The sequence below is a fragment of the Oculina patagonica genome, chromosome 8 (genome assembly GCF_052425735.1).
Source record: "Oculina patagonica isolate OP01 chromosome 8, crgOcupat, whole genome shotgun sequence".
In the NCBI taxonomy this organism is placed as follows: domain Eukaryota; kingdom Metazoa; phylum Cnidaria; class Anthozoa; order Scleractinia; family Oculinidae; genus Oculina; species Oculina patagonica.
In genome coordinates this window covers 26,228,792-26,245,689 of record NC_135765.1, presented here as the reverse complement: position 1 = coordinate 26,245,689, position 16,898 = coordinate 26,228,792, and the positions used below count along the sequence as shown (strand labels likewise).

At 38.6% G+C, this 16,898-nt stretch overlaps 1 protein-coding gene and 1 long non-coding RNA gene across 3 annotated transcripts in view; both read left to right on the top strand.

Moving 5' to 3' along the window:
* The window catches only part of LOC144663787 (uncharacterized), a 95,437-nt gene that overhangs the window by 19,767 nt on the left and 58,772 nt on the right, over positions 1–16,898 (top strand). The window lies entirely within an intron of this gene.
* LOC144662260 (scavenger receptor cysteine-rich domain-containing protein DMBT1-like) lies at positions 290–13,772 on the top strand. 2 transcript variants are annotated; one of them, XM_078523029.1, is made up of 11 exons: positions 290–343; positions 2,836–2,874; positions 4,140–4,448; positions 5,170–5,481; positions 6,245–6,550; positions 7,163–7,474; positions 8,284–8,592; positions 9,224–9,535; positions 9,769–10,080; positions 10,667–10,987; positions 12,414–13,772. In XM_078523029.1, exons 1-10 carry the CDS (start codon positions 307–309, stop codon positions 10,669–10,671), a joined length of 2,253 nt encoding a protein of 750 aa, XP_078379155.1. In that variant the 5' UTR covers positions 290–306; the 3' UTR covers positions 10,672–10,987; positions 12,414–13,772. The 2 variants fall into 2 exon arrangements, with proteins under 2 accessions (XP_078379155.1, XP_078379154.1); XM_078523028.1 differs by lacking the exons at positions 10,667–10,987; positions 12,414–13,772 and having other exon boundaries at positions 9,769–10,133.

The window sequence follows — 16,898 nt, the reverse complement described above, 5'->3', positions numbered from 1 at the left end:
CGTTGACAATGTTTTTAGACGCTAGTTCCAGTGTTATATATTGAACAACAAGCTAATAAATTACGCTTCCTAAGTATTTGTTAGTTCATATGCATATTTGCATTACTGGCCGAGTTACAACTTCCGTTTGTTGCATCACATTGGCTGTTTCTATGGATACTACGATTTAATCGACTTCAATTCATTGTTTCTTTTTAATGGTGCAATATTTCTGCTGACATCATGTTTCGTATATATTTTATGGAAGTTATCGAATAGACATTATTTTCATGTTAACTGCACTGCTCATCCAGCTTATCTATCGGTATGACAGCGGTTGCGGTGATTATTGCATTGACAGGAGGTAGGTACAGAGTAAAATCTTAATGTCACTAGAGGTTTTATTTTCTAAGTGACTACTGTCGAAGTTTTATTTTTTATTTTATTTTTTTTTTCCTCCGACGGCTACGGTAAACCTGCCTAAGTTTATTTCGTGCCACAACATACAGGGTTTTTTTTCTGCTGAAACTGCTGTGCTCTTGGGCATTAAATATGAACTTCCCTTTCATTAATAAAATCGAGTAGAAATGCTAATTCTTGGTCAGTTAAACTGTCAGTCTTTTCCGGCTGATATATTTCTCGCCAAGACTGCTTACGTTGCCTATTCAGCAAGATTTTATTTTGATACATTTGTACAATCAGCAAGAACGGGCGATCGCATTTAGCAGCCTTTTTCTTGAATGATTCGTCAGCTAACTGTTTTAATCAGGTTCCCGCCAAAACTAATCAAAAATCTAAAACAATAACACTTTTCCATTACGTTAAAATTGCAATAGTCTGTGGCAAGATATACACTGTTGGAAAATTCAACATTTCCATCGTCATGCAGGAATCTGGTTCCGGCCGGTTTTGCTTCACCGCGAACGCTTCATGTATTTGTGCACGTGCGAGAGTGTTTTTACGGATCGAGACAGGAACTCATTTTGCACCTTCATTCTATTCAATAATCAGTCTTATTGTCAAAAACAAATTACTCGATATGTTCAGCTTGACATTAGTCAGCACTTTTGGTTTTGCACCTGTACGTGACTGAGAAAAATAAAGACTTTGTTCAATTTCATTCCATCGACGAAAGTTATTAACCCACCCAATCTCTCTTTCTGTTCCATTTTCGTTTGTATTCCATTTAGTATGTTTGACAAAACAAACAGGATTGTAAACCATCAAGCAATTTAGTTGCAGTTTCCATAACAAGATTTAGAGTTCGTGGAATATTTTTGTGCTGTTGTTTATGAGGATAAAATCATTTGATGTTCACTGACATACAAAACCGCACTTTTCAATTAAACTAATTTAGTTCTCGATCTGTAACATTTGCTTTCACAGTAGGGCTTTCTTTTATTATTGTTTTGGTAGTGGTAGCTGACAAAGTGATATTTTAACCTAATCATTCGTTCCGGTGACGGTTATAAGAAATCTTCAGTGGCTCTTAGGCCACCAATTCCTGTTGGTTTCTAAACAATGTTCTAAAGCAACAATCCGTTCTTAGCATCATCTTCCATTATGTGATGGCATCAAGAAGTCTTAAATGTAGACTTGGAACGTGTGCTTTTATTTTCATTTTTTTTTCTTGTCAAAGTCATCTCCACTTCTTTCGAAAATTGTAGCTTCTCTGATTGTTAAAAAAAGTTAAGACCTCTCGTCACATAACTTTAATCTTGGATGGCAAATGCATTCGACATTGCGTGTTCACAGGTTTCCAATTGGGTTCTAATCTCGCTACATCGATTTCTATGTCAACAATTGTAGCGATCTGTTGAAGCAGTTTAACGGATGTCTATGTGCATTGTTTTTTTTTTATAAATACAGGAACGCAAATTAAACATATGAGGCGATTTGAATGGGTTGTAAGAGATGGTTAAGTCTTAGTTCGTGGAAATCTGGCAAGATTCACGAATTCTGTCCACACTTCTTCTGACTTGATAAAGACACGGTTAAAAAGGACTAATCCTCTATAAAAAGCAACTTCAAATGCCAAGAAAAATAGGATAAAGTCAGCGATCTTTACATAGCAACCTGAACCATTTAACAAGAAAGAAAACAAGCCATAATCCAAATCACTTTTGTGTTGTATTTTTTTTCTTCAGTTGTTTTCTTTCTCTCAATTCCCTCACTTTTTTACTCTATATACTATTGGTGATAGCTTGACATAAAATTTAAGGACATATAAAGACAGAAAAAGAAAAAAAAATGCATATTATATATGTTCTGGAAATTATTGAGAAGAAATACTACAACAAGAAACAAAACTAAATAAATAAAACGCCTTTAGCATTGCTAACTTCGGCCTGCAGTCAATGGATCAAATGCGTAATCTTTTAAATTTAGCTCGTATGTCTTCGCCCTTCCTCTATTTTATTAACCTTTTGCCGCAACAACAGCTCAATCCAAGATCAGCAATTTAATCTTCAGGAATTCTTGTTCCTGAAATCGAGGCCCACCAGTGGTACTATTTGTTATGCTTCACCGAACTTAATGTGCGCATGTGCGAATGTAGTTTTCCGGAAAAAGACCTCTTGCGTTGTTGTCCTATGTAGTTTTCCGTTCGATTGATATTGGAATAACCTTTTTTGTTATGCAAAATATGTAGCTCACTCGCTCGACAACTCGCTCGACACTGAGATTGTTGCTGTACTGACAAAAACTCTTCTGACGGAGGGCTTTAACCGAAACTTGAGTGACGTTCCCAGTACATGATATTTTTCCCCATTTTCACCTTTTTTATTTATTTTAATAGAATCTAATATTGATTATTTCTTGACTATCAACTAAAATAGTAAATGTATCCTTTTTAAGGTGTTCTAGTGCTGAATGTAGCTGCTCATGATCAACAAGGTGAGTCTGATGGTATTTAAACATCCCTCATCTCAGATAGGATGGTCCTAGCGCTAGGATGGTCCTAGCGTTAGGGCCAAATGCAACCATTCACATGTAAACTGAAAGCTGAAAACATATGGCGGTCGGATTATCCTAGTACTAGGATGATCCTAGCACTAGGATCATTCTATTTTACATGAAAGGAGGATGATCCTTGTGCTAGGATCATCCTCTTTCCATGTAAATGGGCCCTAACTTAGGCCATCCCAATAAAATGTTTCGTTTCCCATCGCCCGACCGACTCATTTTTTTCGAAATTTAAGAAAAAAATCCAGATTCACTAGTCAAAGAGGCAAGTACTTTAATTTACAAGCACACGATCTTGTTTTTGTTTACAACAATTGGTATGATGTGATGTTATTGTGTTCAATTAACATTGATACTAAGTTTTTCAAAGGCTGTTTTCGTGCCAAGGGCATTAACGATATTTTTAAAATTCTCAGCGAAATCGACTGAAACAAAATCGTTCGGTTCTGTATCTTCTGGCTTCTTAAATGAACCCAGACCCCTTAAACTGTTCATACTTGTTGTTGTTGTTGTTGTTTTTTTGCCCGACCGACCGACCCACCGACCCACCATCACAAGAGACGGGGCAATGGGAAACAAAACATTTTATTGGGATGGCCTTATCTGAGAAAAAAAGAATTAAAGGCGCGAATGGATCATACAAGCAATGCTCCAAAAATAAACAGACCCCACGAAACGCTTTTCTATTTTTTTTTTCTTGTTCTTCTTCGGCGGTCTTCTTCAGTAGAACATGTTGTTATTTTTTTTTATTATTTTTTTTTTTGATTGAAGGGAGAAACTGATCTACCATATTTATACTAGTGGTAGGGACCTCTTGGTATAGTCTTGCAAATGCCACTTTAAAATCATGTCCTCCGTTTTGTTTAGTTTTTTCGGCTATCCAGGGATCCATGGAAAAACTCTTTCTATAATGTATTTATGTCACTGTGTACTATGTGAGACATACAACTGAATTTTGGACAATGATGACAGCTATGAACGATAAGATTAAAGCAATCTTTTGGAATTTTTAAGAGAGATTTTGCAATAATATAATTGATGGAACACAAACGGAAATCCATGTATGTCTAATGGCTATAGAAATAGCAATATAGGGCGCAAATCATTAGTAAACAACAACATCAGTAGTAGCAAAGTGCCTTTCTTTACCTATTCGGTAGCCTATTATTTTTTTGTAATGTGTTACTGTCTTACAGTACGATTGGTAAATGGAGGCACCCCGTTCGAAGGTCGTGTTGAGGTGTTTTACCAGGGAGTTTGGGGAACAATCTGTTACCCCTTTTGGGACCTGGATGAGGCTAATGTGGTTTGCCGTCAACTTGGATACGAAAAAGCATTGGCAGCACCACGAGACGCGGCATTTGGAGAAGGAACTGGGAAGATTTGGCTGGATAGTCCGAGATGTTCTGGATCCGAAAATTCAATATCGAACTGCAGCCATAGCGGATGGGGGAATGTTCACTGTGGTCACGATGAAGACGTTAGTGTAATATGCGCCGTTCCAGGTGAGACGAAATGATCATTCTCGTCTCCAGAGCCTCTCGTTCCTCTTAGCCGGCTGAGTCTGAGGCACGAGGAACAAGTGGCTCTGGGGCACGTGGTTCGATTGGCTAGATTTTTAACAAAGAGAATTTAAATCTATCCGATAATCAAAATTATGTGTCCCCAGAGCCATTTGTTACTCGTGCCCCAGGCTCTGCCGGCTAAGAGAGAAAAGCGGTTCTGGGGACGAGAATGTCGACATGATATGCTATAAATCCCCAGTAAACAGCTAAAATAATAGTGTAGATGGACAGTGCAGCAACTAAATTGTACTAGATTATAAATTCATTCATAAAATTTAAATGTATCCCGTTTCGATCTATAATAGGCAAAAATAGCACAAATCTAGCAATGGTAATATGCAGTTCAACATAGCGCTGTACTAATTTAATAAAACCAACCTAGGCGCTCGGGTAATTTTTCAGTGGCTTTATAAATGAAGCGATGGCCGTTTCGTAGCTCAAATTAATTATCCTGAAATATAGATGAATAGTTTTATTATTTACTCTTTCGCCATATTTTATTGTTGATGTAGCCGCTTTAGTCGTGGGAAGGAATGTTGCTTGTGACTGCCGTTTCAAAAACCTATACTGACCAATATTCCAACATTGCGTATGATATACAGTTGCATATACCATGAATATGTAAAGAAAAAATAAAGTAGCAATTTGCTTTCCATTTCAGTTAAGTTAATCGGAGGACCTTCACCAAAAGAGGGGCTGGTTCAAGTCTACCACAACAACATCTGGGGATCTGTCTGTGACCAAATGTGGGATGCTAAGGATTCAGATGTTGTCTGCCGAACGCTGGGTTATACGGGATCGACTCAACCTAACACCAAAGCAGACTATGGACAAGGAAGTCCAACTATGTGGTTAAACAACGTTCAGTGTGCTGGAAATGAAAGCTCCATATTTTCGTGCACTCACGATGGATTGAAAATGCACGCATGTACAAATGGCAATAAAGCAAATGTGTCTTGCGTTGGAACTCACGGTAACTTTGCCTTTTACTACCTATTTATGTAAAAGACTTTCATACACTGAAGTTATGATAAAATTCTTAGATTGGCCTTTTGGATCGCTCAAATTACGGTAGACGCCAATGCCATCCACGCGTCAATTACGTGAATTAATAGGGGGTTTTCTGTTCTCTTAGCTTATTCACAAAATTAATAGAATACACACTGCTATACATTTTCACCAAAAAAGGTTCTTAACTTCTTCTTCACCTCGCAATACGATTAAGGTAATTCCCTTGAAATAGAACTGCTCATAGATTTCCAACCAAACTTTGCCAGTTGGCTGCTTACCTTAATTAAGGGAAGTTAAATTTCGAAATAAAAAAGGAGGGTCACCGTATTCGTTTAGGAGCAGGGAGACCTTGTATTTACCATATGATTCCTTATATTTCCTTTGCGAGTAATGGCAAAGTACACGTTTTCGGTGATAATGTATTATTCTGCCATAGAAATTGATCGGTATTCATTTTATAGAAATAATTTGATCGCTACTTTCGAACTAAAAGAAAAAAAATGATAGGTCACCGCTCTCGTTTACGAGAAAACGATAATTTGTCTCTCGCGAGCCAACCCGCATTGAAAAAAGCCGCCATTTTGTTTATGTGCGCGCGCTAATTCTGCGCAGTAGAGTGCAATCTAGGGAATCACCTTAAGAAGAAATTGAACCTGTCGACAGAATTTTCACAGAAAATTATCTAACGTGTTTTGAAACGCAGTCTGCCATTTTTTGACTTATAGTGCGACTAGCTAATGGCAGCTCGCCATTTGAAGGCCGTGTTGAAGTGCTTTACGAAGGAGTCTGGGGAACAGTATGCGACCGCCGCGGGGAGCTAGATAACGCGAAGGTGGTTTGCCGTCAACTTGGATATGGCCCTGCTTTGGCAGCACTGGAGAGAGCGGCTTTTGGAGAAGGAAAGGGGCACATTTGGTGGAGCAGGGTACAATGTCAAGGAAATGAAAATTACATATCAGAATGTCCGCACAGGGGAGATGGCCGTGGCTGTGACCACGGTGACGATGCCAGTGTAATATGCTCCGCACCTGGTGAGTGAAAAAAAGCGATTCCAAGCGGTCTTTTAAGAGAGTATAATATTGTAGTGTGGTAGAACTTGACTTTTCTGGGCGTTATATACTCAAATGGCATACTTGATTAGCTTAGTTGAGAAAAAAAAAAAAATATATATATAATTTTGATATGTAGTAAATAACGAACTGAAGGAGGACCATACCCGAAACGTTCGCTACGAACTAACATATTGACATTTTGGCGCAGTTTTTTTTTTTTTTAAGTTTACTTTCGCTCTACAATGAAGGAAATAAACCACTGTGCCAAGCATCCCAGGGGCATTTCAACCACCAATATTTGTAATATTTAGTGTTACAAGCGTGGTTTAAAATATTTTTTGTGTCCCTTGAACAATTTTTAGTTAAATATTTCAATGCGTCTATTTTTCTCACGCGATTCGACGTTTCAATAAAATTTTGTCAGTGTATCCTCTATCTAGCTGTTATTTATGAAAAAGGCTTACTCCTCTCCTTGTTTGGTGATTACTTGCTACAACTAGTTTATTCTCTTTATCTGTACGTCCTGTAATCAGTTGCAAAGACAGCTCGCTGAACCGATGAATAATATATATACGTTCGTTTCACTTCCAGTGAGGTTAGTCGGAGGATCTCACCTAAGAGAAGGCATTGTGCAAGTTTACGTGAACGACACTTGGGGATCCGTCTGTGATCAAATGTGGGATAAAAAGGATGCAGATGTAGCTTGTCGAATGCTGGGTTACACAGGATCCAACGAAGAGAAGAATGGTGCATTCTATGGCAAAGGAAGTGACACTTTGTGGTTAAGTAACTTACAGTGTACTGGAAATGAAGACTGGCTATTTTCTTGCGTTCACGATGGATTGAGAAATCACACTTGTGCAGGCGGCAAGGAAGCAACTGTGTTTTGCCTTGGACCTGACGGTAACGTAGCATTGTGGATTTTATGTACCAAAAAAAAATCACACGTACATGCAATCAGTTGAGTAATATGCCCTTTTTAAGATTGGCGTCAGAAAAAATATTTACATCTGTTTTAATTTGTTTGTCTATCTTATAAGAATTTTACATCCTTCCTTTAATTGTTAATATTGTAATCGCTTTTTTAAACATACCGCGATCGTATGAGAAGATTGCTGTTAGACGAGTTAAAGCTAAACTATTTACAGTGAATACATACGTAAACTTGAGCCAAAAACATCTAGGCCTTAAATTGTAAATTACAGGGTTTTTTTTGCCTGACCAAATCTTTGTGGGACGCTGATGCGAACATCGAAAATAAAAAATTCGAAAACCCTTTTTTTTTTCACCGCGTTTTCCGACCTAGTAAACGTAATATTTCACTTCCGGTTGCGTCCAAAACCGCGCACAGTGGGGAGCTGGGTCTTTTCTGCTTTTGACGTAATGGCCGGTCTAGGTCCATTCCCCCATTGTTTGGTTCTTGAGTGTATCACTGAGTGCATTCTTGTTTGACGTCACGGCGCACAGTAGGGAGCTGGTTCTAGACCGGCCATGACGTCAAAAGCAGAATAGACTCAGCTCGCCACTGTGCGCGGTTATGGACTCAACTGGAAGTGAAATTTCACGATTTTAGAGCTCGAAAACGCGATGGAAAAAAAATCGAATTTCCTTTTTCGATTTTCACATCAGCATCCCACGTAGATTCGTTTATGCAAAAAATATGTATGTCACATACACTTTAACGTTTCATAGTGTTATTCTTACCTTAACAGTGCGCTTGGCTGATGGAGGGACCCAGCCGTCAGTTGGTCGTGTTGAGTACTTATACAGCGGAGTCTGGGGAGCAGTGTGTGATGATAGGTGGGATACTGCTGACGCCAACGTAGTCTGTCGTGAGCTTGGATACCCGGATGCTGTATCGGCACCTCGCAATTCCCAATTTGGATTAGGATCAGGTGCAGGCTGGATTAATGACGTAGAATGTACAGGAAACGAGAACTCCATCACTCAGTGTTCACACAGTGGCTGGGGAAAAGCTAACTGCAAGCGGGATTTTGCCAGTGTAATCTGCTCACTGCCAGGTAACTAATCACTTGTTTTTAAATGCTCACGTACTGCTTCAGCTTCACGACTTGGATTTTGCTTCTTTCCCTGAATGTGACGTTGGTCCATCACAAGTTACCCCTGTACTCGTGGAGAGAGGCACTTTGTTATGAATAAGAAAAAAATCTAACAAACTAACCACGAAAGCACTCAAACCCAAAACATCTCGCCCCGGTCTCAACAAGTGGACTATAAGGTTATCGCATCTCCTTTTTTTTTAGTTAGAGGAGTCCCGGTGGCCTATGAACACATGAATAGGCTATCAGGGTCTTCAAGCTCTTGAATTGACTTTCATCCCGAGCCACTTTTTATCACTTAAGTTAACTTCAGTTAATGGAAATAAAAGGCTTTCAGGTTTCGATTGTTGTCTCCATAAGTACTCAAGAATAAAGGATTAAATGCCAGTGCAAACAATCTCAGCTTTCAAATATATTACTACATAAAATACACAAGGATTCATTTACTAGTATTTTTCGTCGTTAGAGCGGTGTATCGCAGACGCGCGATCCGCCTAAACTGGACAACCTTTAATTCCTCCTTTGCTCCAACAGTCTTTCATTGGAGAGAGGTGTGTGTAGATATAACGCGAATTTATGTTGTATTCCACAGTTCGTTTAATTGGAGGCCCATCTGATAAAGAAGGACTCGTTGAGGTTTACTACGATAACACCTGGGGGCATATCTGTGATGAAAACTGGGACAAAAAAGACGCGGATGTGTTTTGTCGAGCACTGGGCTATACAGGCTCAGCTGATTCCAAAAGCAATGCATTTTACGGCAGTGGAAATGGTGTCTTTTGGCTGAACAATGTGCAGTGTGCTGGCGATGAAGACTCGATATTTTCTTGCGCACATGATGGTTTGAAAAAGCAGGGCTGTCCAAACGGAGAAGTAGCAAAGGCTGTTTGCGTTGGATCAGAAGGCAAGGCATTCCTTCATTACTTTACCAAAGGTCTCCGGTGAATAAGGGCAAGGGAAAGTACTGTAGTTACTATATTTTTTATCACATGATCCTAGCAAATATTTAATAGCAAGGTTTGTTTTGTATCTGAAAAATCCTTATTTCTTGAAAGCACGAAGCTCAAAATTCCTATTAAGCCGCCAAAACCTTTCCAAAGTTAACTTCAAATGCCAAATTCTCTTCTTACCCAACAGTTCGCCTGGTTGGTCCTGAACCGTTTCTTGGACGAGTAGAGCTGCTTTATCGTGGTCTGTGGGGGACTGTATGTAGCGATTCCCTTCCTGAATGGAACCTGCAGAGCGCTAACATAGTTTGTCGTCAGTTGGGATTTAAAGATGCCCTTGCCGCTCCACGTTGCGCACCATTTGGACCTGGGGACTTAATCATCTGGTTGGATGGCACTAGTTGTAAAGGAAGCGAACACTCCCTGGCCGATTGTGGCAGAGATTGGGGGCACAGTAAATGTAGCCATATAGATGACGTAGGAGTTGTTTGCAGGCCCCAGGGTAAGTGAAAAAAAAAAACTAAATACAAATAAAATATTAAATTAAATATAAAAAAAATATTAGAAACGATTCTTCTCTTTCCTCTCCAAAGAAGGAGTAAACAACGAAACCAAACAAAGAAAAGGAAAAAGACCCAGAAACATTGCCCTGGTTGCTAGGCGAGAGCTATTCTTCCTCTTTTTCAGGACACAGTGTGCCACAAGTGTGGCACAAGGAACGTTCGTAAGGGTTCTCCACTGCTGCCTGTCCTCTACCTGTTGCCCTGCTGTTTCGAGCGCAGTACAAGAGCTAAAAGCACATTTTTATTACTGTACGACAATTTAGACCGACACTTTTACATCGTTCTCTTATGCTTACATGTACAAGGTGTAGCATTAGAAGCTACGAAAAGTATTTTGTCCTTTCATACTCGTCTTCCTTGACAGACGAAAACTCCTGCAATATGAAGCTCTCTTGGACCCCCTGTCATGTATACTTCGAGTACCCCCCCCCCCCCCCCCTCCTCGGCCCCATGCCGAGGAAAATAACCAAAACTTAGCATTTTGTTTCATGAAAAACTTACACTTAAACTTACTTGTTTTTTCAGGCTAACCAGAAGGTCCACAAATCCTCAGCAATATTTCGACTCCAACCGTTGCTTGCAAATTGGGCACCACGTGCAGCTTGTTCTGTTACATGTCAAGTGACAAGCCTGTTCATTACACTTGGACCAAAAATAGCCAGCCGCTGACTGGTGATGACGTAATTCTCATCGACAACGTCCTCGTTGTCACTCCACGTGCTAAAGAAGATTATGGGACGTATGTGTGCAAGGCTACAAACAGTGCTGGAAGTGCGGAGTATGAGATCACTTTGCAAGAAGAGACAAAAGGTTCTTCAGATCGCGATACAGCAAAAGGAGATAATGGTAATTGTTGACATTCACCAAAAGCACATTTGCACGATGTCGTCATTTGACTACAACTACCGTAATTCAACCTACTTTTCCTTAATTATTTAAATGATGAATCCCCAGTGGGGTTTAAACTACAATTGCTCTTATTAAATGATAGAAACGGAGATAAAGCGAAAGATAGTAGTTGTAGCCAAATGATGTCATCACGCAAACCGCCTATTTAAGTGTTTCGTTTTATTTTTTTTCTGATTACTCGTCTTCTTAAATTGCGCTTTTCCAATAAAAACTGCTCTAAGATTCAAATATGGACTTCCAATTATTATTTCAATAGAGAAATAACAAAATAATAATAGAAAGCTGTATCATCACTTTCTGTACCTAGACAACAAAAATTATTTCATTTCGTTGCAAAACTGATCCCTTCTATAAGTTATCCCAACTCATAGAGTAAATACCTATGTTACTCTTATAGAGTAAAAGCAACTCTTTCTTAACGGACTCCTCTATAATACGGACACCTCCATAAGACGGACATCTGGCGATGGTCCTCGCCGTTTTTCAGTCATTTTACTGTAACTTAACTCCCTACAATACGAATACCTCTCTAAGACGGAGAAGGAAAAAACAACAACAGACGCAAGTGCTTTTTGTTTATAATAATACTTTAAAACTTCGTATCAACATAAAGCAAAGTTAGTTAGCCCCTTGAGGTCAGTACACTTACCAAAAATAATTCGTTATAGCGGATAACTTCTAAGCTTAACTTTATAGATGTATGGGCATCGAAGCAGAGGTCGTTTTCTACTAAGAGTGTAACATTTTGTGGAAACTATCAACTTTTGCTCGAACAAACGAATACGGTCCAGTTTTTAAACAGACTTCAAGCAGATATAGCCATTGAGCATAATTATCTCAGAAGTACTTGTGTCATGTTTCCTCGACTCTCTATAAGGCGGACACCTCTCTGATACGGACAGTTGGGGCCGGTCCCGACGGTGTCCGTCGTAGAAAGAGTTGACTGTAGCTAATTCAACCAATTGGTTAATGGTAAAATGATGCATAAATTGCTATCCCTAATCGGAAACCACAAAAAAAAACTAGAAAAAAAAATACGACAATGCGTAAAAATTCCCGGTCTGGTTTAGGAATCAAGTGGTTCAATTCTACTATTGGGAAGATAAAACTCGATCACGCAATTGTTGCCCTTTAAAGGGAAACTCTCTTCACGATTTTTGGCTTAAAAATAAACAAAGTTGTAGGGTTTTGAACTGAACTTCTTTCGTGTCTACTAAAACAGTAGAATTACTCGCCCTAATTTTATATGAGAAAAAGTCAACTCGGATGCGCCCCGTTGACTTTTTCCTCGTAGAAAACCCGTGTACGTATGTACAGCATTTTTTTTGGTTTCTGTATTGACACTTCTGCTTTCTTTTCACAGGTGAAGATGACAAGGATACAAATGCTTACCTAAAGCCGGCAGTCATTTCCTTGTCATGCGTCGTTGCTCTCTTGATTATCGCTATGATTATTTTGATTCTGTGGAAAAACAAAAGTAAATCGGCTATTGCTGAAGGAGGGTTGGTGCGCATCACGAATTATCCCGCATATGACAACAAAACATACACACCGGGCGAAGAAGGTAAAGAGTTCAAGCATGTCGCTTAAACTTGAACTCTTTCTTGGTTGCACACGTGGTGGAACAAATGGCTTATGCCATTGTCGTTTTCGACTTTAAAGGGAATCTTATCTAATCAACAAACAGTTTTGTTCCAAATCCAAAGATAGTATTTGTGTAAAACTGTTTTACAGGTTAGAAGTCGATAATTCGTTTTCTACAGTTTAAATAGTAGGCGTTTTATTTCGCCTTTTTTGTTTTCAAATTTCTGGCGTGCCGCCATGTTTGTTTGTACGAAGCTTGCCGGGAAGTAATGACATCATTGCTTGGTCATGCATTTTCAAAATACAATATTGCGTAAGTTTTGAGATATATTCGCGCTTCTAATCTTTTCTAATGCGTATTCTTACTTAAGTAATAGTTACGGTATTACAGCGAAATTTTTGTGATTTACAGCCACTCAGTTACGTCACAAGAATACCATAAAGCAAACATGGTGGCGAGTACCTGAACGTTGAAAACTGTAAACAAAACACTAAGCATCGACTTAACATCCCAGTACCAGTTTAAGAGAACTATTAAGTGTGATGTGGAGCTTAAACCAATTCCTTTATCAGAATTGTTTACGAAAGTCGATGTTTCCATATAAAATGTAAAAATATCTTACAATAGTTTTCACATGATTACTTCTTTTTAATATCAATTTATAATTTATTGTTGTCCTTAAAGCTCTTAATTAACGTTTTTTTAGCGTTTAGGTAATTATAACGATTTTCGGACGCCCAATACAGCAGAGTTTAGTTATTAATGATGATGATTTTTACACCATGGGACTTCGTAAGGATGCAGTAACTACCATCGAAGTTTGATTGATTAGCGGTTTACCAAAAAACCTTAGTAGAAATAATATTAATGTTGTCCGACGTTTCGATGTTGCTAGCATAATTAGCAGGGTAAAAGTCATAGTTTCATGGTGGTGTGAATGTAGGCGAGTGAGAAATATGGCATATTATATCGCGTATGTGCTCACCAGTTGTCTACTTCAGCGAACTGTGTTCAGCAACACCCACAGGGGGCCCGGGCTCGCGCTTTGACAACTCGGTCAAAATTGCAGCGTCAAAATTATAGGGATTTGTATGAAACTTTATAGGCAACATTTGTTTCGAAAGAAATGTAATAAAGAACTAGAAAAGCACACTTTTACCTCATATGTTGTCTATGTGGTGTTTCTTGACTGTTCTCAAGCATTTTAGTGACTGTGCGGCTTAGAACCGACCAGTGAATTTCGCTCGAAAAATAGTTTGGGCTGATTTTTATATTATAAGTTAAGGTTACTAAACCATAAATAAAAATGTATTTCTTTGGTTTCAGGATCCTTTCTTTGCGAAAATATTGACTCGCGAAGTTTGGTCGGCTGGCGAAGTCAAAATCGGGCCAAATTTAGCCGTTGCGAAAAGCGCCTCAGAATTCCTCTCCGCACCGTGAGTTGGACTAATTTCCCTGTTAAAGTAAAGAAAAATACTCACTAATGGACCCTAGCATGATAACGATCGAAATATTTAAAAGTGAAACGTCGAAATAATTATTTGAATGTACAGCACTAAACAAACAATAGCGAAGGGACCGATTTTCAGAAAATTATTTCTCAAAAGTGGAACCAGCTCCAAAGTTCTAATACCTCTACATCAAACACACTAAAGATAAACTTCAAGTAACCAGCAAATAATTTTGCGGCCAGTGCGAATTTACTGTGTGTAAAGATTCGTTAAAGTTAATGCAATTACCGTCATTTTCTTCAATTATATGCAAATAACTTACGATTTAACACCATGTTTTAGACTTCTACAAGACACGCCAACCATCCTGAATATAAAATGACTTATAAGGAACAGTAGAGAGGACAAATGAATGCACAGATAGCCAAAATTATTCACTGGTCGGTTCTAAGCCGCACAGCCACTTAAACCCTATTTAACCGATATTTTAATTTTAAATTACTCGTACCTAAATTAATGCAAGGGTGAACATCTCTTTCTTACGACTTACACTGTGCAATACTCAAAAATCATCGTGGACATCTTCGGAAAATTTTCAGGCGTCTTCGAGTAAACTTTGGCATATTCTGAGATTTTTGGGTAATCTTAATGTCATTTTAATCTTTATATTATGAACTAAACAACTGAAGCAAATACACAGTGTACTAATGTAGAACTTCTGGGTCCGCGTTTAGTATATCCTGCGGTAGCATGAGAATGAAAGCGATGAAAAAGGCTACATTTATAAGGCGTAGATGAGAAATGTCTTGAATATCGAAAATTTTATTTTAAAAACGATGATTATCGGCAATAAGAACTTAATTTGATTACAGAAAATGATGTGAAAAACAAATTTGACAAGCAATACATGAAATTGGCAAAACTCACCGTACGATTTGCAAGCTTGAATCTCCATCCGATGAGTTTTGATGCACAGCTTTCGCAATTAAGAACAAAGAAAGACCTTTGGTAAACAGCAGGCCTCTAAATTTCATAACTTGCACTCTTTGAACTGCGATATTTCAGCAACCTTCAGGAAATATCTTTTCTCCTGGCTTTCATTTATCAAGCGATACTTTTGTCCAGTGGTTCCTCGAATGCACCAAATTTTTCTCTATGTAGGCGTCACTATTCTGTATCATCAGCGTTATGAGCCATAGGCTTTCGGATCAGCAGACATAACTCAGAAAAAGACACTTAGCTGTTGGTCACACAGCGGTCAAACGCAAAAATTGACGTCACATCGGTCTTCGCCGCCTCGAACTTTCGACTTGAACGTGGGCAAACTTTTGTAAGAAATTGTTAAAGAAATAATACGGTGAAAAAACAGTTCAAGCTGGGACACTCAGTGAAGATGAATTATCAAATTTCTAATCCATAAGCAGCATATAAACCTTAACTTTCCAGGGACGGCGTTATTTTGGATTTACAGCGAAAGTTTTCGAAAAATTTAAGACTTTGTATGGAAAATTTTGGCGGGAATTACACAGGAACTGCGCACGCGCGCTGCGTTTGACCGCTGTGTGGCTGTTGGTACAGTATAGTAATAATGTGGAATTCCAATTTTTCGAACCTCCTAAAGAAACGAAAATTGGTTCGAGAAATCGCGAGTTCAAAAAAATCGGGGTAAAATTGCAGTGTTCGACTTCTGTAGTAAATATTTGAAACGTTTAGTTTAGTCTAGCCAATGTCATTAATATTTTTTAATGGTGTCCTGCTCGCAGGCTACACAGTACACTCAACAAAATTACTGGTTTCTGATTGGACGAGAGCACTGGTAGGAAATATATTAATTCAATCCGCCTACCATAAGGTCAGCCTTTCTGTTTCCTTATTTGTTCGAAGGCACTACAATTAATCCCATATTGTACTCTTCAGGAGTACCTACTACTTTTCCCTCAATAACTCTTCTCGTGGCTTCGACGGGCTATCTGTTTGTTATCGCGAAAGAAAATCGCCAACCATGCAGGCATCCCGTCGCCAGTTAGTGCGTTCCTTTTTTCATTCACTCTCTTACTCGCTCGCTCGCCCAGCCATTTGTTTCTGGTACATCGTCTTTTGTTCCATACACATACTAGTCTACTAATTAATTTATCATTCATGCTAAAACTTTGCCTGTTCCAAGAAACTGTATAAAAAAGGCCGTGTTCTGCGGACGAGATTGGCCAAAATATGTGTTCTTCCCGAAATGATAACTAAAAGTGGCTATAAGCCACTAAACTCGGAAAAGTTATTATGAAACAAGAATCGAAAACAACAAACTGACAAACAAAGGTCTGCTAATACAACTGACGTTAAACTTTCCAAACTTCTGTTTACTTCACTTTGATTGTCATCAAATACTGATCGAGAGCAGACCGAAAGGTCAAGAGATAGAGTTCTCATCTGTTGCAAATTGATTTCTTTCTTTTTATTTTTCCTTTTTGTTATTTGAAGGTAACGAAAAATAATACCGTATTTTCTCGATTAAACGCCGGGCCCCGAATAAACGCCGGGTCTCCAAGTTGTATTTGAAAATAAACCCCTTAGACAACTATTTAAGGTTGAATATGCTTTAAAAATAATGTCTAATTATATAGCTGTCAAAAATAATGAATAAAAATCATTTCTTAGAAACATAGGGCTTGAAAAAACTCCTGAATTCAAATAAACGCCGACCCTATAGGGCCAAGTTTAAAGGAGAAGTTCACTCCAGAATGGCCATTAATTTTCTTTGCGCCAATAAAAAGTTTACACAAAGATATGCTATTCACCAAAATTTCAGCCTCCAACT

Coding starts and splice junctions, on each gene's coding strand:
- LOC144662260 (XM_078523028.1), top strand. CDS start 307: ATGACAGCGGTTGCGGTGATTATTGCATTGACAGGAG. Junction 4,449..5,169: donor TGTAATATGCGCCGTTCCAG/GTGAGACGAAAT, acceptor TTTCCATTTCAG/TTAAGTTAATCGGAGGACCT. Junction 5,482..6,244: donor GTCTTGCGTTGGAACTCACG/GTAACTTTGCCT, acceptor TTTGACTTATAG/TGCGACTAGCTAATGGCAGC.